The sequence below is a fragment of the Anopheles coluzzii genome, chromosome 2 (assembly GCF_943734685.1).
Source record: "Anopheles coluzzii chromosome 2, AcolN3, whole genome shotgun sequence".
Classification (NCBI taxonomy): domain Eukaryota; kingdom Metazoa; phylum Arthropoda; class Insecta; order Diptera; family Culicidae; genus Anopheles; species Anopheles coluzzii.
Window position 1 is genome coordinate 100,022,046 of NC_064670.1, and position 22,451 is coordinate 100,044,496.

At 48.5% G+C, this 22,451-nt stretch overlaps 4 protein-coding genes across 4 annotated transcripts; 3 read left to right on the top strand and 1 right to left on the bottom strand.

The window, feature by feature from the left end:
• Positions 1–2,920: 2,920 nt before the first annotated feature.
• LOC120949108 (uncharacterized) lies at positions 2,921–15,367 on the top strand. The gene is made up of 6 exons (XM_049606661.1): positions 2,921–3,088; positions 10,217–10,436; positions 10,512–11,651; positions 11,722–11,915; positions 11,985–14,400; positions 14,471–15,367. The coding sequence occupies exons 1-6, from the start codon at positions 3,012–3,014 to the stop codon at positions 14,675–14,677; spliced, it is 4,254 nt and encodes a 1,417-aa protein (XP_049462618.1). The 5' UTR covers positions 2,921–3,011; the 3' UTR covers positions 14,678–15,367.
• Positions 15,368–15,428: 61 nt separating this feature from the next.
• LOC120949107 (uncharacterized) lies at positions 15,429–16,601 on the bottom strand. Its single transcript, XM_040366120.2, has 2 exons — positions 15,640–16,601; positions 15,429–15,565 (listed from the first exon to the last, which is right to left on the bottom strand). Exons 1-2 carry the CDS (start codon positions 16,149–16,151, stop codon positions 15,454–15,456), a joined length of 624 nt encoding a protein of 207 aa, XP_040222054.2. The 5' UTR covers positions 16,152–16,601; the 3' UTR covers positions 15,429–15,453.
• A 98-nt stretch (positions 16,602–16,699) lies between these two features.
• LOC120949106 (uncharacterized) lies at positions 16,700–19,949 on the top strand. The gene is made up of 2 exons (XM_040366119.2): positions 16,700–16,914; positions 19,160–19,949. The coding sequence occupies exons 1-2, from the start codon at positions 16,888–16,890 to the stop codon at positions 19,802–19,804; spliced, it is 672 nt and encodes a 223-aa protein (XP_040222053.2). The 5' UTR covers positions 16,700–16,887; the 3' UTR covers positions 19,805–19,949.
• A 1,107-nt stretch (positions 19,950–21,056) lies between these two features.
• Positions 21,057–21,647, top strand: LOC120952435 (urease accessory protein UreE-like). The gene is made up of 2 exons (XM_040371762.2): positions 21,057–21,186; positions 21,290–21,647. Exons 1-2 carry the CDS (start codon positions 21,175–21,177, stop codon positions 21,557–21,559), a joined length of 282 nt encoding a protein of 93 aa, XP_040227696.2. The 5' UTR covers positions 21,057–21,174; the 3' UTR covers positions 21,560–21,647.
• The last annotated feature ends 804 nt before the right edge of the window (positions 21,648–22,451 follow it).

The window sequence follows — 22,451 nt, forward strand, 5'->3', positions numbered from 1 at the left end:
AATTATCCTGATCCTGATCGTGTGATCTTTGGCTGATCATGCTCCAATTGTTTTCCTTCATTAGGATCTTGACTTCCTACATTACTGACCTCATCTTGATCGTGACATTGTTCACTACTCTCATTCCAATTATTATCATGATCCTGATCGTGTGATCTTTGGCTGATCATGCTCCAATTGTTTTCCTCATTAGGATCTTGACTTCGTACATTACTGGCGTTACTATCATCAACCTTATCTTGATCGTGACATTGTTCACTACTCTCATTCGTCTCACTATCCTGATTAATACAGTTAGAAGTTATGCTGCTCATGCTCCATTCGCTTTCGCTCCAGACGCTGCTATCGTTCCAATCTACCTCATTTTGTTCCTCCTCTTCCTGATGTATGCTAACGTCTTCATTCCTATCCACCTCGTTGGATACATATTCCTCACCACGCTCTTCCAGCTCTTGCATAATCCAATCAGATTCTGTCTCTCCATCTTCGTCGTCAATAAAATCCCCATGTTCTAGTTGTTCTTCTGCGAGCCCAAAACATGGACTAGCAGGTGCTTGGCAAATGTTATCAAACATTGGTAACAATCCTCTTCTGATTTGACTTGTGTACGCAAGTGACTCTCCGACGCCCCGTGGATTAAACTCTAGAATAAGATGCAGCTAAACTGGAAACAGTGCTTTTCCGAAGCTAGAGTTCTGATATCAGTTGAGATATTTCAACAGACCTTGGTTCAGACGTTTGGTATTGGCGTTGTTTCCGATTGTTTGTTTATATTCAAATTCCCAACAGCAGATCTTGGCCACACGTACAGGGTGTCTCTAAGAATGCAACCAATTCTTTATATTTAATATGGCCAATAATACATAATAATCATGTATTAATTTTCATCTCCATTATATTTTTAAACATTTTTCATCTTTTGCAACACTATTATGCAAAAAAGGGAAGAAAGAAACGGAAATTCAAATTCAAAATCTACCCATGGCCGTTCAACCACCAGCTGTAAACGAATCGAACTCCGCAAACTGTCAAACCGAACAGCAAAGGCAAAAAGGGCAAAGAAGCAGCACGGGAAGGGAAGAGTTTCGGTTTGTTTTTGGTTTCGTTTGGTTCACTTTCGTTTCAATTAGCAGATCAATTGCAGTAATTTGACTATTTAAAGGTAATGAAGTGCACTATTCGTGTGCTTAAAGTGTCCGGCAAGCGGTTTGATTGAAGTGCAAAACAGTTTCATCGCTTTCGGCAACAAATGGCAACAAGTGACTTTTTGCACTCGATGATGGTGGACCGACCGTCCGTGAGTGCCGCCGTACGCTGCCGAGGAAAGCTTCTAGATTAATAATCTAATTACGGAATTGGATCGCCTTTCGTGCATGCGATTGTGTAAGCGTGAGGCAAACGGTGAACATTCTATCGATCTGGTTGTAGGCTTAGACTCCAGATGCGGATCGTACGTGAATGATGCAAAAACAGCAACAGTAGGAGTGGGTCGCCGTGACACCCGGTTGCCGTGCTGGGTAGTGTGAGGAGTGGTGCGAGGGGAAATCATATGACTGGCGTGCGGTTAGCACTACGTAAGCAAGCGAGCAAGCGAGCGAACGAGCGAAGCATTTGTTATTGTTTGTTATTGCTCCACTGCACAACCTTCCCCCAATTGTTTGTGTCCCGGTCTGCGGACAATTTTTATCCAGTGGAAATATACGGAGATAGAAAGAGAGAACAAAAAAAAACATTCATCGCATGATCGCGAAAACAAGTTGCTTGAAATGATTACACCGGCCGTTATCGGACAGGTGGAGGGTGGAATTTTTGAATGAAACCCCCCGCCCTCCCACACACACACATTCGTGCATCCGATCAGCATCCAATCAGCTAACTCTTTGTACCCCCTTTTTTTTCTTTGCTCACAGATAACGAAACGACGGTACGGTGTGAAAATGTGAATCAATCGGCTTGCCGGCACGAAAGAAAAGACGCGCGCGTAAACCCAAACCCCTCTTTGCGAAAGAAGTCACCGGAGAGAGTCGCCGATAGATTAAGCCCGACTACTACTAATTGGACGGAGGAGGAGCGGATAGGATGGAGGCGGCGGACGGACGAAATAGTACACCCGCGTGACGTACACCAAAATCACCCTCCGCTTCTTGGCAGGGCGCAAGTGTGCGCTTGCGCCAGTCTGTAGCGAACCCTCTTCCCGCGCTAGCAAGGCGTAGAGAGAAGGCGGTAGCAGGCAGTGGTGGCGGTGTTTGTGCAAAGCTTAACTTTGCAACGTAAAACAACGCCAACGCCGTTGTGGTGGTCGTCAACGAAACGGGGAACGCGCTGCGCCTGGTGCCAGTTGCGTACGATCGTCCAACCCCGACGGTACAGTGTTAAGCCGACGTGCGGCGTGCTCTAAGGGGAGGGAACAGTAGTACGAGAGTGTAAGTGTGTGTGCCGGATGGTACATAAAATAGAAGAAGGCGCCACATACCAAAACGCCAGCACGGTAACGCGTGTTGATGATTTGGGACGTCATTTGGCGCAAATTTCGTTGCTGGTGTGTGTCACTGTTGTGGTTGTAAATGATAGGGAAATTCGGCGATCGTTAGTGCGCGGGTAACTAGATGTGAAAACTAAACCCCCACCCGTGTCGTGATGGAAATGCTTCTACCGGCAGTGATACGGCCCGTCAAACGGGAAGGAAACAGTTGTGTGCAGCCGGCCTACAAAATGGCCTGTAAATAGTGATGAAGATGTGAATGCCACTTTGCACAAAGTGTGTACCATACCGATAGAATTCGATGTCGGTGGCAAAAATTGCAAAAAAGTGGCTGTAAGTGATCTTTGTTGAAACAATTTCCCCGTGTGGTAGAGGGAGCGTGAGTGGAAGAAACTCTATATTGCAGCGGTAGCGGAAAATCAGCAAACCCCCCCCCCCCCCCCCCCCACCCGATTCGTTGTCGTGCGCGCCACCGTACCTGCCAATCGAATCGAGCCGGTCGCCCTGGTTTTTTTTGGACTATAAATATATGATGGCCCTGTTCAACAAGCTGCTATTCAACAAGAAACGAAACACTAGCTCATCGTCGCAGAAAACAAGCCCAGGGTAAGTTTGCCAGAACAAGGAGAACGCCCGGTGTGGATACCCTTTGCAGGAGGGCCAGGGGGGTTTTATTGTGCATTAGGTAAACTACGCAAAATTGATGTCATTTTAGGTGAGATTTGATGGAACGTGATAGCAAACGTGAATATCGGGAAGGTTCCAAGACCGAATGTTCGTACCGAAATGGAACCTTGTTTTGAGAAACATCATACTGCGATATAAACATGTTTCATCCCCACAGCCTCCCTGCTTCTATCGTCTCAATGTAGTGCGTAAAGTTGAGCAAATTAATTGGTTCCCGTATTGCTGTTATCACCAACGTGCCCAATGTGACACGCCCGTGGCGTAACAAAAGCGGCACAGTGCGTAACACAATTAAAATTGCGTAAAATGACGCACGAACTATGGGCCGGACGAGTAAGGGGAGGGGACTACCAAACCGACGCGATTTTATCATACCGGTCGGTTTGTTGCTCCGATAATGAAAATGAATGTTCTCGAGATGAACAAAACGCTTCTGCAAAAGCGCGGAAGTTCACCCTTTGTACCTCTTTGCATACCTTCAGAAAGAGTAGCAAAGAAAAAAAAATCTCACAAAAATCATTGACATATCGTTCCCGCCGCGTTATTTATCTCTTTGCCGAGAGCGCGCGCTTCCGCGGCTTTTATTCATAAAACCGTCACGAAACGGACGAGGCGAGAGGGCGTGGTGTGTGTTGCCTGTGTTGTACACTGTGTTGTGTTGTGAAACGATGACGATGCGCGAGTCACGAGAATCAGCCCATTCTTGTCTCTGCCGTTCGAGTGGCCGGCGGCCGCCGTCTCCTATCTCTGTCTCCTCTGATCTGTGTTGCCTTTGGCTCGCACAGGTGTGGCGCGCGTATGCTCTTTGGCCGGCGTTTGTGAATCGGTGCGCTGTGTTGGGGCTTCCCTTTTGCCCCATCACCGGGTGCAGATAAAGACGCACATGATGGGGCAGGCAGTGTTCCGTGTTTCACTGTTTATTCGTCACAAATGCGCATTGGTGCATTTTTTCTGCATTCAACAACACTCTAATGGAGCTTGATACGTTTAACTGAAACAAATTGTGCTATAGATAGCAATATTCATCATTAATTACTGTGCATTTCGACCCTAATCGAATAATTTCGTTTTAGAAATAATATTTTCAACGATGCTCGTGTCACTTCCGGCTCAATTCAACCATAAACAGCCGTCACTGCCTAGCGCACCATCGCTGGAAACGATCGCTGAAACAGAAAACATCACGGAAGAACGGTTTAGAATGAAGTTGATTTTATGCTTTCTTTCTCAACACCTCCCGCGACCCTGTCACGCCGTCCAAACCGCCGTCTACTACTAAACCGGTACAATCGGCACAAACACAAACGAACGCTCGAACAACCGCAAAACCGTGGTCGGGTACGAGGGAGGGACCACGAAAACCGAAAAATCACGTGCTTCTTTTCGCCACTCATGCCCCATCATCTACCGGTAGACCTTGCGCACCCCTTCCCCGGTTTGGCGTTGATCAGTCGTTGATCGGCTGTCATCTACCACCGCCCCCTGGCACCCACCCACTACAACTATCACGATCATCTGCGTGACCATCCCCCAACCAAAAACCCCGTGCATTTATATATTCGTACGTTAGGGGGTGGTGCTGCTTCTTGCCTTTTGCCACCTCTCGCGCGTATTTCGCGATGTTTACTGTGGGCGCGTTGCGCGATATCTCGTCTATTTGTTGTTGTTGTTCCGGCCCCTCACCCCGTTTGCCCACCGAACGATACGGATGGCGGATATTATTTTTAGCGCAACGAAACCGAAATCCTCTGCTTGTACATTGATCGGTCCAATGCGTGAATGTGGTTGGGCGTGTGTGTGTGTGTGTGTGCTTATGTGGCGTCAGTGCACGAGTCACAGGAAGGGTCACAGTTTGGCGCTACTGGCAAAAAAGGGGGAAAAGAAGGAATGATCGTGTTAGATTAGAGCGAGGGTTTCATTTTTGGCGCGATCGGTCGACTACCCTACCTGGGGGCGGTGTTGCACCCGAATCACGGTGGGTGGGGGTGGCATGCGCGATCGGCTTCCACGTGCATACGGTGTCGATCGCGTATCGATCGATTTGGTTGCTTTCGCGCACCCGTTCGGGTTTGGTAACTCTAGCCGCTTCGGTATGATTTGCGTCATTAGAAACGAAACTCATCGCCCGCGGCTGACGGCCGCCGGTGCTTTAAATTGTTGTCGCGTCCTCGCGGAATCGTCCTGCATGAATGAATTGTTGTCGCGCTGTTGCATCAACACCGATCGTCAATCAGGGGGTTTCGGGTCCTGAGGATCTACACACGCACAAATAGAGCCCGATCAACGATCTTGAACTTGGCCACGTTGTGCAACCAAAATAGTTCCAATGCACGCAAACTGCCACTCAAATTGTTCTGATCAATCTAAAAATAATGAAAACAAAAAAAAAGGAAAAACAAACCCTCTCCTTGATCTTTCCACATCCTTTCCCCGTTGATGCGGTCGGGATGTGCGTGATAAAATAGCTTTATTTGGCTTTTATGTTTACAACCTCCTCCGACCCGTCTCGTCTTCTTCCGCTCGGCTCGGCAGACCTCCGCGCGCTGCACGAGAAAAACAGTAAAGTGTGTCGTGACACAGCGTGTCTTAAGCGGTGGTTAGTGTTAATTATTGCTTTCGCCAACGAAACGATCGTCACTCGCCGGTCACAAGACCTCCTGGCGCATCACACCATGGGCGCGTGCTTCCTCGTGTGCGGGACGGTGTGTACTTGCGTAATGGTGGAAAGACCGCAAGCCGCAGCTTGGACAATCCGAGAAGGAAGTGGACATGGGCGCGCGCACGAGACAAATGGAAAATGCGTCCTCCGAACAAAGACGCGTTGAAAGGTGTCTAAGAGACAGAAAAAATAGCAAAAAAAAACGCAACAAACGGCCGCGCATTCTTTCTCCCACCGTGGCCATCTTCTGCTGGCTACGAAATAAATGGGGCCAAGGGGGCAGCAAAAATTCGCATCGGCATCTTTATTTTATTGCGATGAACCTTTTGACGATCGTGCTTGGTGGCGCGAAGAGGAAGGGAGAGCGCGTGATGCGGGGTTCTATCGTGTTTTTTCCTTCGTTTATTCCGCGGCACAAGAAACATTTCGAATCTTGTGACCAGATTACGTTCAAGCTGCACAACCGCACAACCGACAGCGGGTGGTGTGGGGAATGCATCACGGTGTCAATCATGAAATCGTGACGTTCGATCGATCATACAAAGCTAGCAAGATCGCCCGTGCAGTTCTGTCACACATTCCGTCTCAGCAGCCGGTGATGCAGTTCCGGTCGCATGATCAACGCGATTCGTGGCGGGGAGGCACGTTGACACTTAAAATAGGGCACATGTACGGGGTGCGAATGCCCCCGAGTCGGTCCATTCCCGGCACCCACCCATTCAGATGACGCGTTCATTCATTAAATGATGCAGTTTTTTTTTTGTTTGTATGTGCAGCCAGCTCACTGTCTGTCGATCGATTCATTGTTGCAAGAGGTAGGTGGTGCATCGGAGTGTGCTTGTTTTTAGTAACAAAAATAGTGTCGTGAATGAATCGCGGAGGGAGAAGGGGATCGTGTGGCTCGTCTCGTGGTTCAATCATGTGCTTTTGTGTGTCTCTTGCTTTTCGTTCGGAAGAACTTTAACGTAGAACGTCATCAGTGTAGTGGTGTGCTGTATGAATCTTTGAACTTTTAGTCTCGAATCGAATCACTAAAGATTGTCTAGGGATTCACTAATCTCTACATATTCATATGAACACTTACTCGATGTGTCAAACTTGTTTGGTCTGTCTTTTCTGGTGCCCGATAAAAATTTTATAGAGAATTATTAATCTTTAGAGATTCACGATTCTTAAGAGATTCATGAATCTTTCAAGATTCGTGTTAATGTTCAGCGTAGTATGAACATTTAGGGAATCATAACTAAGTATATGATAGAATCAGTAGATATTCATGCATGTTTGCATTGTTATAAATCATTCGAGATCCATGATCCTTTGGAAGTCTTTACGGCGGTTCCTAGGAGTTCTCATAGCTGTGGGACACTATATAGACTCTTTCCTACATGAAATGAACTTAATGTAATGGGAATTGGACTCTACAGCACCCTTATTGGATAAATGTAATAGGAATTTCTAAGGAGCCTGTCCAAAAAGGGTGCCATAGAGTCCAAATTCCAATATATGAAGTTCGCTTCCAATAGGTAAGAGTCAAGGAAGTGTCCAACAACTATGATAACCCCTGGAAAACCCTGTATGTATCTCTAAATTAGAGGTTCAGATTAATTGAATCATTTTGAGGATTTATTCCGATTGATGAATCTTACCTATCTCAACATCCCCATAAATTACCCATCTCTACATCTATGTTCTATGAAAAGTAACAAATGCAACACATTGAGCACATGTTCTTGTCTTCTATTTGAGAAAATAAACCTTTAATTGCTAAAAATGCATCTACATTAAAAAGTGTTAAACAAAACAAAAAAAGGAAAAAAGATAGAAACCGCTCCCCATTCAAACATTTACTCAACAACAACCGCCCCCCCTCTTATCAACGGGTGCAACGCACTCGATGTAGATGAGACGAGATCGGGCCTAAGAAGCTATTATCAGCATCTCATGTGAGCGAGACCCACACCTTTCGCGGTCGTCGCACGCGCTTGTGCCATCTATTTTATCTGCGAGCTTACTTTTTATAGCAACAATCAGCACACAACCACCCCGCGGGTTGCGGGAGTAAAATTCTGATTTATTGGTCCCACTGGTGCTGCTGCAGAAGCGAGGAGAAGGTATGGCGGTGGTCACAAAAATAAACGATTATCATTTGCCTGTTTGCTCTAATCCGGCTCACTGCGGATGGCTTTCGGGAGGGGCGGCAAGGTGGACAGCATAATTCATAGCGTTGAGCGTGCTCTTTGTGTTTTTAACTCACGTGGACTGGTTGTTAATAAATTAGGGGTGGGTCAGAGAATAGAGGGTGGGCAAAGCACCGAGTCATCGTCATTTGGCAATCTCTCCTGGTTCGTGTTGTTGTTGTTTTTTCCGCTGTTTTTGCTTTACGGCGACAAGGATCTTACATAAAGAACGTTTTATTGATCGTGTCGGACGATAAGCAGCTTTTACGTATGTGCCCGACTCACGTGCGTTGTTTTTCCGCTTCTTATGATAACTTCCCTTGTGTTTTTTTTGTTCAGTTCTTCTTGTTTGGCTAACGACCGAGTCGTGCTGTCTGCCGTGGAAATCGAACCCCCAATGTCACGCGACATCTAGCACATGCTGTGCGCTCGACTCCTCGATAGCAGGATCTAATCACCCGGACTAAATGATAAGCGTGTGCCACTACCAATATTCAAGAATAAAGAAGAATAACAAGATGAAACAGTCTTAGAAACAAACTAAAACCCCCCAGTTGTTTAATGTTTAATCATACACACACACACACACTGGGCGAACACGAAAATAACCGATCGATCATTAGCGCAATCTCTTATCAAATTTAACGCTGCGTTGTACCTAATCCAGCCCTACGAAAAAAAGGAAGAAAATTGGATAACGCGTCCAATTTATCATCGATGCCGATGGTGTTCGATAATCAAACGCGTAAAACTTCCGACAAGCAACGTGCTCGTGGTGTTTGTCTGTCACACACACACAGATGTTGGCGCGTTCAATCACATTGCGCCATTAATCCCGGTACCGGCTAGCCGATTGGGGGTGGCAGAAGGCGGTTGCAAGGGACCAGCAAGACCAAGTCATGTGACTGTAGTGGAAGGAATTTCGCCGCGTGACTTTGGAACGCAAACGGCACGAATGAAAAAGAAAGAAACGGAACGAACGAACGGCGGCAAATAAGTGCGATCATGCACCAATGCGCATGCGCCAAACGGTTGATGTTATTTTGTACTGTGGTTTTAAAGAAAGGGGGGGGGGGGATTGTATGCCACGAGTTCATTTTTAATTATTAAGGTTGAGATGAGATGCTGAAATGTATGAAAAGATCCTTTCAAGTAGAGCATATATGGGTCAAAGTGTCTAACAAGTCATTGCCAACTAGTGATGGGTATAGTTGCCAAAAATCTGGTGTCGACTCCGATCCGACTCCGATAATTTTGGAACTGACTCCGGATCCGGACCCAGCATTATCCAGAGTCGTGCGGAATCGTCCTGAGTCGTTCGAAGTTGTTGGGATTCGTTCGGAGTTGTTGCGAGTCGTTCGGAGTCCAAGTCGTCCGGAATCGTCCGAAGTCACCCGGAGTCGATCAGAGTCGTCTGGAGTAATCCGGAGTCGTCCGGAGTCGTCCGGAGTCATCCGTAGTCGTCCAGAGTCGACCGGAGTTCAAGTCATCCGGAGTCGTCCGGAGTCGTCCGGAGTTCAAGTCATCCGGAGTCGTCCGGAGTCGTCCGGAGTAATCCGGAGTTGTCCGAAGTCGCCCAAAGTCGCCCGGAGTCGATCAGAGTCGTCCGGAGTAGGCCTAAGTAGGCCTTCGAAACAAATGCCTGTAGACGAAGTGCACGCGTAAAGTAAAATACAAAAAACTCAACGAAATGAATCACCTAATCACAAGCACATTGCACCGGACGACTCCGAACGACTCTGGGCGACTCCGGACGACTCCAGACGACTCCAGCTCCGGGCAGAACTAGGGGGTTGGATTTTGCCGGAGTCGGATCAAAGTCGTGAGTGCGTTCCAAAGAGCACATCACCACCGCGAATACGTCTCTAATGTTCACTTGAACCTTGTCATCATTGATACGATCGCATTTGTAAGGCACGTACCTTCTATCAGATTGATAACTTCACTTGGTTCCCATCCCTTGTCGCCCTTTTACAGCTGTCATCAAGACAGATAAGCCATGGTCGTGTGGTCGTCGTAATCCTCCCAATAACTCGCTGGTGTCTTATCATTGCCTCCCCACTGACAGTGGCACCAATCCAGATCAGATTTTTATATGAAGCTTATAAAACAATCCTGTATCTAAAGGGTGTTTGTGGCGCGAGCGTGTGATGTCTTCGATTATCTTCCTAACCATTGTTCGTCTTCTTTAATTGTTCCCCATTCCCGCAGACAGTTCCCGTTCAGCGCGGATCAGGTGCGCATTTTGGTGTTCAAGGAGTGTGACATCCGCGGCCGGAAGCTCCTGTTCGACTCCAGCACGGTCGAGAAGGTGTCGTCCGATAGTAACAGTGCGGCGGCAGCGGCCGCTTTCGCCAGCGATCATCATCCACCGTCGGTGCCGCAGGTGCAAAAGTGCGAACACTGCAATGTCGTCTACCGGGTGCGGAAAGTAAGTGTGTCGCCCCCCGAACAAGCTTCTTCAAGCTTGAGGTACTAACGGTACGCGATGTCTCTCTTCTTGCAGCATACTGATCCTCGCAGCGAGGCAGTACTCAAGACGGAGATTAAACAGTTCGAGGAGATGGTCTTCGGCTCGGCACCGATCGCGTTCCGGGGCAGCAGCTTCAAGGTGCACTGGCTGAAGGCACCGAAGACGCTGATGTGCTCGCTCGTGTTCCCCACCCCGGTGTACAATGGGGCGAAGAAGTCGTCCGTGTCCACCTACCCCGGCTCGGAGCTGTTCATCAATGGCAGCAGTAGCGGCAATACAACTAGCGGCATTGGAAGCAGCAGTGGCGGCGTCGACTACAATCCCTCCGTGAGCGATCTAAGCTCGATCGGGACGGGGTCGTTACACTCGTTCACGGTGAGCTCGTCAACCGCCACCCAGCACGACCCTTCGCTACTACACCGGCTGCGACCGGTGCTGCCGGTTGAGTTTTGTAACTTCGATCGGTTTGCCGACCTGCGCCACTCGTCCAACAGTGGCGTCGACTCCGGGTACGGTGGAACCGATCCGTGGGGCCTGTCCGGGTCGGGCTCTTCGCGCCATCCGACTTCCTCGTCGCACCGGAGCAGCCTGTCCTCCATCTACAGCGACTTCGATTGCATCCGTCGCATGAGCACGGACAACTTTAGCGTGGACATTCCGCCACCGCCGAACTGCGTCAGCCTGGAGGACTGCCACTCGTACGGCAGCTTTCACCGGCGGGTGTCGAAGAATCTGTCGACCTCGTTCGAAAACCGGCACACGGTTGCGGACCACGTGGGCCACCTGGACGAGCTGGGCCAGATGATGGCGGGTGGTGGCGGCGGTGGTGCCGGTGGTGCTGTTGGGCAGCATGCGGGTGCGACGGTAACCAGTGCGGCGGCTAGTGATGGATGTGTGGTATCGCGCAATCGTCGGAACAGTGAAACGATGGAGCTGATGAACCGACGGAAAGCGTACAGTGGGGAGCTACTTTCGACCGCTACCAACTACCAGGGGAAGGCGCCGAGCAAAAAGCAGCGGCTCGGGGTGGCAGTTTGCATACGGCTGAACGAGGTGATGCTGCAGGACACGGACACGTTCTGCTCCGAGCACATGACGGTGTTCGAATCGATCCTTTGCCGGGTGCGGGTGGCGGTTGAGAAGGCGTACATTCGATGGCGATTGTTTTTGCAGGTAAGAGGGCTGCTAGAAGAGTGTAAATGGAGGAGACACCAACGCTCAAATTTCGTGTCTTTCATTACAGATCATGCTGGGAGCCTGGCATTCGACGCAACAGTGGTTGAACGATCTCTTTACAGCACCGCGGCTTAACAACCCAGTCTGGTTGACGCTCAGCAGCAGCACGTTAACCGATCGTAACCTTGCCTCGCTCGCCAACACGTTCATGAACGATCTATGCTCGTTGCTGTCGTCAGCCGATACGAAGGATACAAACTTGTAAGTAAATCGTTATTTGGGTTAAACTGACGACTCTTTTTCAACGGGACACGTGTTGCTTAATTCCAGCTTCATCAGCACCATGATCACTGCCGTCCTGACGCACCACCTAGGATGGGTGGGTACGATCGCGGCAATGACCGCCACGGACGATTCGTCCCCCAGCAGCAAGCTCGACCTGATCAGGCGGGAAAAGATTCGCATGAACGAAATTACCGCCAACCATCCGTACAGCGTGCTGTGGGCCCAGCTCGGCGACCTGTACGGTGCGGTCGGCTACCCGACCAAGCTCTCGAAAACCATCATCTGTGGCAGCTCGCAGCTGAGCAACACGCTCGACAAGATCCTGAACGTGCTGTCGTACTTTATACGCTGCTGCGAAATTAAACGCACCGTGTACGTGGAGTCGTTCGACGAAGCGAACGTTCGGACCGCCTTCATTGCGCAGCGAGCGAACGCAGCAGCGGCAGCGGCAGCTTCAATCCCAGCTGAAGGCATGCATGATTTAAAAGTGCCTTTTGCTGAACGATCTGCAGGATTGCTGCAACCACCAGCGGCGCCACAACCACCACTGCTTCGTTCGGCCTCATCCGGAATGGTTCGGTCAGCGACGAGGATGAAAAATTTAGCCTCCCTAGCCGGTGGAAGCGAGAAGGATATCTCCCAGCATACCGCCACCACCGGGGAGCTCACGAGCGCTACCAGCCCGGCAAACGAGGAGGTACAGAAAGCGCTAAAGAAAAACGTGATGAATGACATTCCAAACGTGCTGGTGTACCGGGACTCGCGCTTCGTCCGCCAGGAGCTGCGGATAGGCAACAAAAGCATGGACACGGGGCTGGTGATGAATGCGCGCGAAAAGCAGTACCTAGAGGCGCGCTATCAAATCGGCAAGGTGGCTTTGCTGCAGCCGACCCCAGCCGATCCCGAGCTGGCGCAGGAGGCGCTCGTGCTGGAGGCGGAGAGTGAAGGTCGGTGCAGCGCGGACGGCGATGATCGGGAGTCCGTCCGGCTATCCTATCTCATTACCGAGAACAGTCTCGGGCAGGTGGGCTCGTCGGAGGCGGCCGAATCGCAGCAGCGACTAATCTGGGGCGTGGAGAAGACGAAGGAAGGCATCGCGTTTGAGCAGCTCAAGTACATCAGTCTGCTGCGAGGGGACTACCAGGTGCAGAAGGACGCGGTCAGCGAGAAGGACCAAGGCGAGCCAAAGAGCGAGGTCGTGTTTGTGCTGGGGGAAAATGAGATGCTGAAGGACATACACCGGAAGGCGGGAACGCCGGACGATGATGTGCTGAGGCCGCTCGGCATGGTGCAGCCGCTGAAGCACTGCTGCCGGCAAAAGTTTAACAGCTTCGACCGGTACCGGAAGATTGCGGCCAACTTTCTCAAAAGCCGTAACCTGCCCGACTATCATCTGCTGGAGCGCGGCAAAGGACACGCGCTGGGGGAGCAGGAGGAACCGGAGGCAGCGATCAGTGTTGCCCCATTGCCGGAGCTATCGTTTGGTGTGATAGAACCGAGCAGTAGTAGTACCAGCAGCAGCAGGCAAGCGGGAAAGCCCGAGTGTGCCGTCTGCCATCAGATACCGACCGTGTACTGTCTGCAAACGCCAACGAACGCGTCGGAAATGGAGTTTATTGGGGAGCTGTCGCCGAACGGAAGCCATAGACCGTACTGGAGCGGTCGATCGGCACTGCTGGAACAACTGACAGGAGGAGAGCCCGTACCGGAGGATGCTGCCTGTACGACAGGTGGTCATCCGTCCGGTGGCCTTCCTTTAATGCGTGAAAACATTCCACTCATTGTGCTGCCGGGGCACACGATGGCTACGCTGGACGAGAACGATGAGCTGCGGGCGAAGCATCCGGGCAGTATTCTGAAGCTGATCGACATTCCCTTCCCGAAGGGGATGCGAACAGCGGCCGCCGGTGGACATGATGAGAATAACAACAGCAGCGGTACCGGCTCGGGATGCTCCGTCGGAGGTGGTGGTAGTGGTGCTGTTGGTGGTAGTCACGGTGTCAACAATACCGGTAGTGCTGGCAGTGCAGGGGGCGGCAACAGTGGAGGACACAGTGCAGCAAGCGGTCACCATCACCACACGACCGATGCGACCGGCAGCACCGGCAGCGATAAGACTGAGAAAGGTGTGCGATGCTTTCGTACCGGGTTTATGCCGTCCCTGTTTAGTCGCATCACCGACCACTACATGCCGGATATGGTGCTGCAGGCAACGACGGCACCGCCGGCCCAGTGGGAGGCAGCGCTCAAGCGCGATCTGCACCTGGCCGCCCGGTTCACGCTGTACGAGCAGCAGCTGACGGAGAACAATGCCATCGTTGCCAACCTGGACACGCACGAGGTACGGTTGCTTTCGTCGCAGTCGCTCGTGGACGGCGACATCGTCGGCATGTCGCAGCTGGTATCGTCCATGCTGGAGGCTGTCAGTGCGATGTGGTCCGCTGGAATCTCCGCTTATCAGGTAAAAGGTTATGCCCACCTAGCACACGGAAGAAGAGTTGGTGTCTAATTTCGTTCCTCATTACTTCCAGTGCATGGCGTTTATTGAATCGAAACTGCGCGAGCTCTACCTGCAGTCGGAAACGATCGCGAGCGTCATGCTCGCGACAGACTTCTGCACGCTGAGCTCGATCACCACCGCCATGGACATCACTGCCAACGATATGGAGCTGCTGTTGTCCGTTGCGTCGGTGCACACGCCCGAAGCCACCAAGCGGTACCGTGTGCTGATGCGCTAGACCATGCCCAGAAAGGAGCTTACAATTTTGCAGAATGCAAATGTGATATTAGGTTAATCATTTAGGGTAGAGTAGGTACGCAATCAGGTACGTCATTCAAAGAGAGCGGACGTATCTGGAGAGGTGGGTGCCAACGTATGCCCAGCAAAAGGAGAAAGTGCAACAAGGATGTTGATGAATGAACAGATCCCCTTGGGGATTATTTCGAGCAGATGCTATGATATTTTTGCAAGTCAGCTCTCTCTCTTTCCCTTTATTTCATTCGCCCAGTGGAACCTCCTTATCAATTGTCATATATATCGCTACGATGTAAAGTGGATTAGATTGTAAGTAAACAAGAAAGGTGTAATTTCTGACCAAAAGTTGTGATTAGAGTGTGTAAAAGTGTATTGCAGAGCAATATTTTGATCCCTTCTCAACCGAACACGTCCCAACGGAGATGTGCCTTGGAGCGGAAGGTAAGCCAAGGTTGTGAGAGCGAGGTGTATAAAATAAGTCTAAGCTTAGCTAGAGATAGCGGACCCTTGACTAGACTTGAGCCAGAGGGTTTAAAAGACCCAGCCGACATTTGTCGTTAGCAAACGTTTAGCCATATAATGCAGGCGTGTGAACTGAAGCAAGCAAAGAGCAATGAGATATTTATTGAACTGAAATTTGCAATAAAATCTTTGTAAACAAATTCAAAAGCAATTTCCTTATCGTATTTGAGTTTTATTCAGCAAAGGGGGTAAGTGTGTAGATAAATAAGTTTGTGCAACTGGCCTCGCATGGCCTCGTTACTGCTGAATCACTTCCTTCTGCGGTTCCTGTGCGGTTTCGCTTACCGCTGGCTCTGCCACCAGCTCCGTCGCAGGATTGCGCTTAATTTCAATCACCTCGATGTATGGGCTGTACATGGGAGAAAGCAAAAGAGATTGTTAGAAAGCATGTTTAACGCTACAGAAAAACACTCTCCAACTTACCTCGGCTTGGGAAGATCTTTGTTCGGGACGGCCGGTTCCGGGTTGAAGAACGTACGCAATCCAGTAATCCACTGCGGCACAATGTCACCCTCGGCCTGTGGAGCGCTGGCAGTCGTGGGCTGGAAGTCGTTCGTCAGCACAACCGGCACGGGCGTCGTTTCGGGCTCTCCGTTCAGCGCATTGGTCGCCCGGTACAGCATGTACTTGGCGTACAGCTTCGGCTTCTCGAGTGCCTCACTTGCTACCCGCCACGGGTAACCGACGGCGTACCGGAGCTGTTCGGCCACGTTCGACATCGCATCGCGCGACACATCCATCGCGTTCTGTGCCGTCCGGTAGACCTGATCCTTTGCTTCCTGCAGTGCTTGCTCTTCGCGTTCGACCAGCGTCTTCTGTGCCTCGATCGCACGGGTCAGTATGGCGGCACGGGCACCGTACTGTGCGCCCACGATCGACACCACCACCAGCAGTGCCAGCAGCGGGTGGAACCGGACTCTTGATGGAGCTGACATTTCGAGCACTTGGACTGGGGATTAGCTTGTGCGGGAGTTGCTGCAACTGGTGCTGCTGCTGCTGGTGCGGGTGTGCTTCAGTGGTTAGCCTCGAGTGTAATGCGAGCAATTGCCGATGGTCGTATGCTTATTTATAGGCACATTAGGGCTTAGACGCTTAGCAAGCCCCGCCGGGTGACAGGTAAAACGTAGAAAGGTAGAAACGATTAGAACCGGAAGCATGCGGGCACCAAATCAATCACGAGCCACTCACCCAAAAACACTCCGGGAGGGCGAGAAAAGTTGGTCCGGTTTCGGTAGTAACTCAGCTGCAAAGGTCAGGTAGAGAGATGGATGGTAAGCACCAACCGTTCTCACGTCGCATCACGTCATTCCGAGGTGGGTATGGTTCCGCCCAGATGAATCTCGAGCCCGCCGGCAAACAACTGACGGTGAGCTGATGTGAGATGAGCGGGAGAAGGTGCGAAAAAAAACAACAAACGAACATCACCTGGGGGATGATCATGGTGGAGCTTGATCTTTGCATAAAATTTATCACCTTATCGGCAGCCACCGTCAGTCGGCATTCAATCTTCAACGCTACCGGACGCGTCTGGCTTGTGAGGTTTTACAGTGATTCAGTCACCTTCAGGCGTGTCTGATCGTGATCGTGAGTGCAAAAAAAAGAAAAGAAACAACAACGAACAGCAAACCAGTGTGATCCTCGCGCGCAGTAGGCGGATTTCCATTTAGATCAATGTCAACGATGCGCGGACCTTTGAAAGTGAGTTGAATCCGTTATTTTCCGGCATGTCTGTGTCTGTGTGTGTGTCTCTTTCTCAAGAGCGATCTTTGCATGATCTTTGTTGATCACGGCGAAGCATTTCTTATTTCCTGGATCGTTCTCATCCGTCAGGTGTTGGTGGATTTTGCTCGCATAAAAAACAACTCCACACAGGCTCTGCTATCCGCAGAGCGGTGAAATTTGATCGTTACGGGAGTTAAGCTTGCAATTTATACGATAATAATGATCATCATGCTGTTCATCGCTAGAACTTGTCTTGGGGTAGTATCAAACCCCCTTAGAGGCTTTTTGGAATGTGACAAAACATGGGAGGAAACCTTCTTTCGGTCCTTCATCAACATTCCGGTTAGCGTTCTGCCGTTAATTGCTGATCGGGGTTTTGGCAGCCGGCGGCAATTGCTTAACCGCTTACGGGCCCATCAATGCTGTGAGTGCTAACAACTGCGGCAAATGCGGCATTCAAGGGCATTTCCATACAGTGCCGTACCGGTGTACGGTACGTCACCTGCTGCTTCGGGCAGGGTTTTGCAGGCGCGTACAAATGGGATCTGTTTTCTTCTCGAATTTTGCACGACGAGAGCTACGTTTTCGCAAACAAAGTGAAAGTGCAGCCGTGCACGTTATGAAACGCATTCCTGCCTTGGGTTGTAGTTTTCACTGCTGTGGGGAATTTGGCTACTAAACAGTGCAGAGTTGCAATGCTATATGGGAGTGGGATATACGATCGGTGATGATCTGTTCAGGCTTTGGAAGTTTTTTGTTTTGTTTTTAGAAAAAGATAGATTTTAATGCCCCCGAATGAATACTTCAGTGTCAGGCGTTGAATTTCTTTTATAGGGGGATATACGATCGGTGATGATCTGTTCAGACTTTGGAGGTTTTATTTTTGTTGAAAAAGATAGATTTTAATGCCCCCGAATACTTCAATGTCAGACGTTGAATTTCTTTTACAGTGGGATATACGATCGATGATGATCTAGTCATAGTTTGGATGACATTATTTGAAAAAAGTTAATTTTCAATGCCGCCGGGTACTTCAATACAAGAGTTGAATTTCTCTTAAAAAGGGGATATACGATCGATGATGATCTTGTCATATTTTAGATGATGTTGTTTGAAAAAGTTGAATTTTAATACCTCTGGATGCTTCCATGTCTGAGTTTAATGTCTCTTAATGTAGGATATACGATCGGTGATGATCTGTTCAGGCTTTGGAATTTTGTTTTGTTTTGTTTTTTGAAAAATATATATTATAGTACCCCCGAATACTTCAATGTCAGACGTTGAATATCTTTTACAGTGGGATATACGATCGATGATGATCTAGTCATACTTTGGATGATATTATTTGAAAAAGTTAGATTTTAATGCCGCCGGTTACTTCAATATAGTTGATTTGTCTTAAAAAGGGGATATACGTTCGATGATGATCTTGTCATATTTTAGATGATGTTGTTTGAAAAAGTTGGATTTTAATGCCTCTGGATGCTTCCACGACCGAGTTTAATGTCTCTTAATGTAGGATGTACGATCGATGATGTTTTAGTCAGTCAAAGTGGCAAAAGGATCTTAAAATAAAATACACAATCACACACGATGATCTTGTCATATTGTTTGCTAACATCTTCCATTAAGCACAATCACATGAATCTCATGAACGGTGAACGGTCGTGAAACTCTTGGAAAATCGTGATCATTGCTCATCTCAATGTTTGTTAAACAATTTCCTCCTTTTACCTGCAAACACTGACACCATTTTACCTGCAGGACACTTTCAGCGAAGTTTCTAGAGGCGCGAGAAAACTCCGCACGAACCTCGATCGCGTGAAATGCAAAAAAGTGATCATGCGCATCATCGGCACGACTGCATTAACACGACAAGGTGGCTGCATTTTACCACCTGAGTGGTTTAGTGGAGGAGCACTTTTAGGACGCTTACTAAACGCTAAATTACTTATGCAAGCAATGCTAATGGAGAAAGGATTTGCCAAATGAACAAGAAAAAAAAACCAGAGAAACAGAGTCAAACGCAAGCAAGCAAGTGTTGCTTTCTATCGTTGTGTTGTGCAAACGTTTCCCATAATGTAATTAACACTCCCCGGTTTATGCAAAATGCTTGCTGCTCGGTGAAGATTGTGTCATCGAGCGTGTTTGTCAAACAGCTGCATACAAATCATACATCTCTATTAAACCTGTGTGCTTTTGCCATGTATTGTGTTTTTAGGTGTGTACGATCGCCGTGTCCCTGCTGGCGGTGGGACTTTGTACAGCGGCACCACAGTCCGGGCAACCGGTGGACGAGTACCCGAACGGTGCGTTCAACGATCGCGTCCCCAACAACGAGAACAATCAGCAGTTTAAGGAGTATGCCGAGTTTCTAACACGCTTCGACGATTGGGTCACCGGAAAGAAGGTCCCAATCCCGGCCGACCCGGTGACCGATGCGCTGCATCAGGATCTGCCCCCTAATGTGCCGAACTTTGCGCAACTGCGCCCGGTTCGCCAACTGTCGCTGGCCCAGTTTGATGACCCCGTGCCCCAGGGCAGTGAAGCGAGCCCGGAGTATAACGAGTACATTCGTGTGCTGACACGATTCGACCCCTACGTTACCGGCCAGCGGGACGGGCATGCGGTGTTCAAGCGCGAGGACAAACCGGACGGAACGCTTATCAGCAGCGAGAAGACATTCGGTGAGCAGATCGAGGATAAGGTACCGGAAACGACATCGACCAGCGCCGATCCAGCGTACGGTGACTTTATCAAGGAGCTGAAGCGCTTCGATCCCTGGCTGGTCGGGCATAATGTGACGATCCCGCACAATGCGACGGCCGACCAGGTCTGGAACAGTGGTGAAGGCAAGGCGAATTAAAGGCGATCAGTATTATAGCTCGGCGATCGAGAGCAGCCCGAGCGTTTGTATATAAGCATGTTATCCTTGAATCTATCATCCACTGCCAGAAAGGATTGCATGAACTTTATAATAAAGTAAATAATTTGGATTTTGGAATAACGGATGGGTATTGTATGTGAGGTATCTGTAGTGCCAGGTACTATCCGAACATTGACAGGTTCTCTTAAGTCTTTCGATAATATCAACAATGGTGCCTGTCCTGATCAACGATCGTTGAGTGAGCGATAGTTTGGCATGAACTCGGTGAGTAAAAAAATGAACTTATCGATCGATCGATCGATCACTTTTGCTCCAGTTGCTGCAGGTGCAGATTTGGCTAATGAGGCGATTGTTAACCTTTAATTTAATGAATTAAAAAACGACTGATCGTGCGTGATCGACCGTTGATCAGAACAGGTACACCAATATGTTGTTAAGTTAAGAGGAACACTGATCAATCTGATTGTTACTGTAGTTTGCATGCCACATCTTCCATAAGATATTGGAGATACAAAAGTCTGGAAGTCATGATCAGTCATCCAACATCCATACACTAAGTTCAATCATTTGCAAATTCAATTCTGTGATTTAATCTAAGCTAATTCAACTACAGCACATCTGCCTACCCTTCAGCATCGCACGGAATTAACCTAACACGCAGTCTGTTTTACAGTTTGATTACTCACGCACTGATCACACTCACACATCCATGTGAGGTTGGCCGACCAAAGGCAAAGTCAAAGGCAAAAGTATGTGAAAATGATTACAAACCATTACGGGATGCCCCCCAATGGAACTGGAATTGGACCCAGCTTTGATAACAGTTGACCTCCAGCATCATATGTCTTGATTATTTCTACCTTCCATGGAGCGGCTCACAGCTGAACGCGGTGCGATCGGGTCGAACAATTGGAATATTTTTGGAGGCCGCTATCAATATGCTTGTCATTGTGTATATTTTGCGTTTTGTACTAAACTTTACTTACACAAAAAAAATGTGTAAACTACTCCGGAAAATCCTTTGAAAACATTAGCCTTGAGAAGCAATTAATCGTCTCGGTGAATCCCACATCGTCTTCCGGCAAAACAAAAATTCCCCTTCCGCGCAATGTTTGTTGTTTTGATTTGCTGCACCGTTTTTCGAATACCAATCAACGCTTCAGATAATGCAAGGCGTTAGCTGCATTGCAAACTACAACTAGCCAGTGCGCGCAGCTTGATCACTATATAAGAAGGCATTCAGTGCAACGGTCCCAGGAAACTGATCAGTCCGGCCGGAGACGCTGCACAGTAAATAGCTCAGTACAGTTTTGTGAGTAAAGCGAAGTATAGCTTAAAATTGCGCCATCATGACTAAATGGGTAAGTGGCCGGTGTACATTGTTCGATCCGAACTCCGGAAAGACGCCGATCCTCAGTGACAGTGAACAGTGATTTTCAACGTTTTTTGGTCGTCCTTTTTTAGGGACCTATTTTGTTGGCGATCTTTGTCATCGTGGCGATTGTCGCCGTTCAAGCCGACCATGGTGGTGAACACGGTGGTCACGACGATCACAGCAAACATGCAGAACACCACGGATCAGATTCACACCATGGCCACGGAAGGGACGGCAAGAAATGCGATCATGGACATAAACATGGAAAGGATCATGCTGCGGGACATCACAATCACGATCATGATCATGGTCACTCGCACGGATCGGATCACGGCCATCAGGATGGGCACGGACACTAGGGGAAATGTGATCACGCTGTGAAGAGAAATCTTCTTTGCTTATTTTTTCAAGGCATTTGAACATTTAAATAAAAAAAATATTTAAAAATGTACCAAAACAAGGGATTCTTGTTCATTTTTTATATTTCGTAATTACATCTGGCACAATCTTTGATTATTTCTTCATGAATGTACGATCTATCACCGTATTCGTTGATCATCAAACCAGATTACAGGAATTGATTATGGATGGAAACTATTACTTTAATTTTAGATCGATCATCACGTCTCAGAGATGAGAAATGTGATAGAGAGGATGCAATAATCTACAGTTTGGACACAAACTTAGTTCCTTAGCTCTGTTTCCTCGTTGAGCATACTAAAAAAACAACTAGGTCAGATCATTTAGCAGATATGATGATTTACGTTCAATCACCGTTTTATCTACTGTCTTTTATTAATACATACCAAACCAGACTGTCCAGACCACCGTTGGCAAGGAATAACTATCCGATTGTGTGGTACTAATACATTTCGGAAGCATATATAGGCCAGGATGACTGCGCAGGTCATCAAAAAGATGGATTTATTGAATATTGATTCATTTGTAATCCTTTATATGTTTCTTTCCTCTATATCTTCACTTCTCCAAGCATTTGTATTGTCTGAATCTGGGCGTCCAGCTAAACGGGATACCTTTATCTGTCTTTCAGTAGTAAATTAACCGAACCTTAATAATAAACTTGCTCAGTGTTAAACTACAACACAAATTGGAATGAGCCTGTGTGAGACGTTTTAAGAAAGAACTTTGTATTTGCTGGGGCAAAACCATCACGTTTGCCAGCGTCGCTAAGCGCCTAAAGGTATGCAATCGAATACTTTAAAATCATCTACAATACCCCTTTACTGTTTT

Bases quoted from the DNA above. Each gene is read 5' to 3' on its own strand.
- LOC120949108 (XM_049606661.1), top strand. From the start codon at position 3,012: ATGATGGCCCTGTTCAACAAGCTGCTATTCAACAAGAAACGAAACACT. The intron at 10,437-10,511 runs GTAAGTGTGTCG...CTCTTCTTGCAG, and splicing joins TCGTCTACCGGGTGCGGAAA to CATACTGATCCTCGCAGCGA. The intron at 14,401-14,470 runs GTAAAAGGTTAT...CATTACTTCCAG, and splicing joins CTGGAATCTCCGCTTATCAG to TGCATGGCGTTTATTGAATC.
- LOC120949107 (XM_040366120.2), bottom strand. From the start codon at position 16,151: ATGTCAGCTCCATCAAGAGTCCGGTTCCACCCGCTGCTGGCACTGCTG. The intron at 15,566-15,639 runs GTAAGTTGGAGA...TCCCATGTACAG, and splicing joins AAAGATCTTCCCAAGCCGAG to CCCATACATCGAGGTGATTG.
- LOC120949106 (XM_040366119.2), top strand. From the start codon at position 16,888: ATGTCAACGATGCGCGGACCTTTGAAA. The intron at 16,915-19,159 runs GTGAGTTGAATC...TTGTGTTTTTAG, and splicing joins CGATGCGCGGACCTTTGAAA to GTGTGTACGATCGCCGTGTC.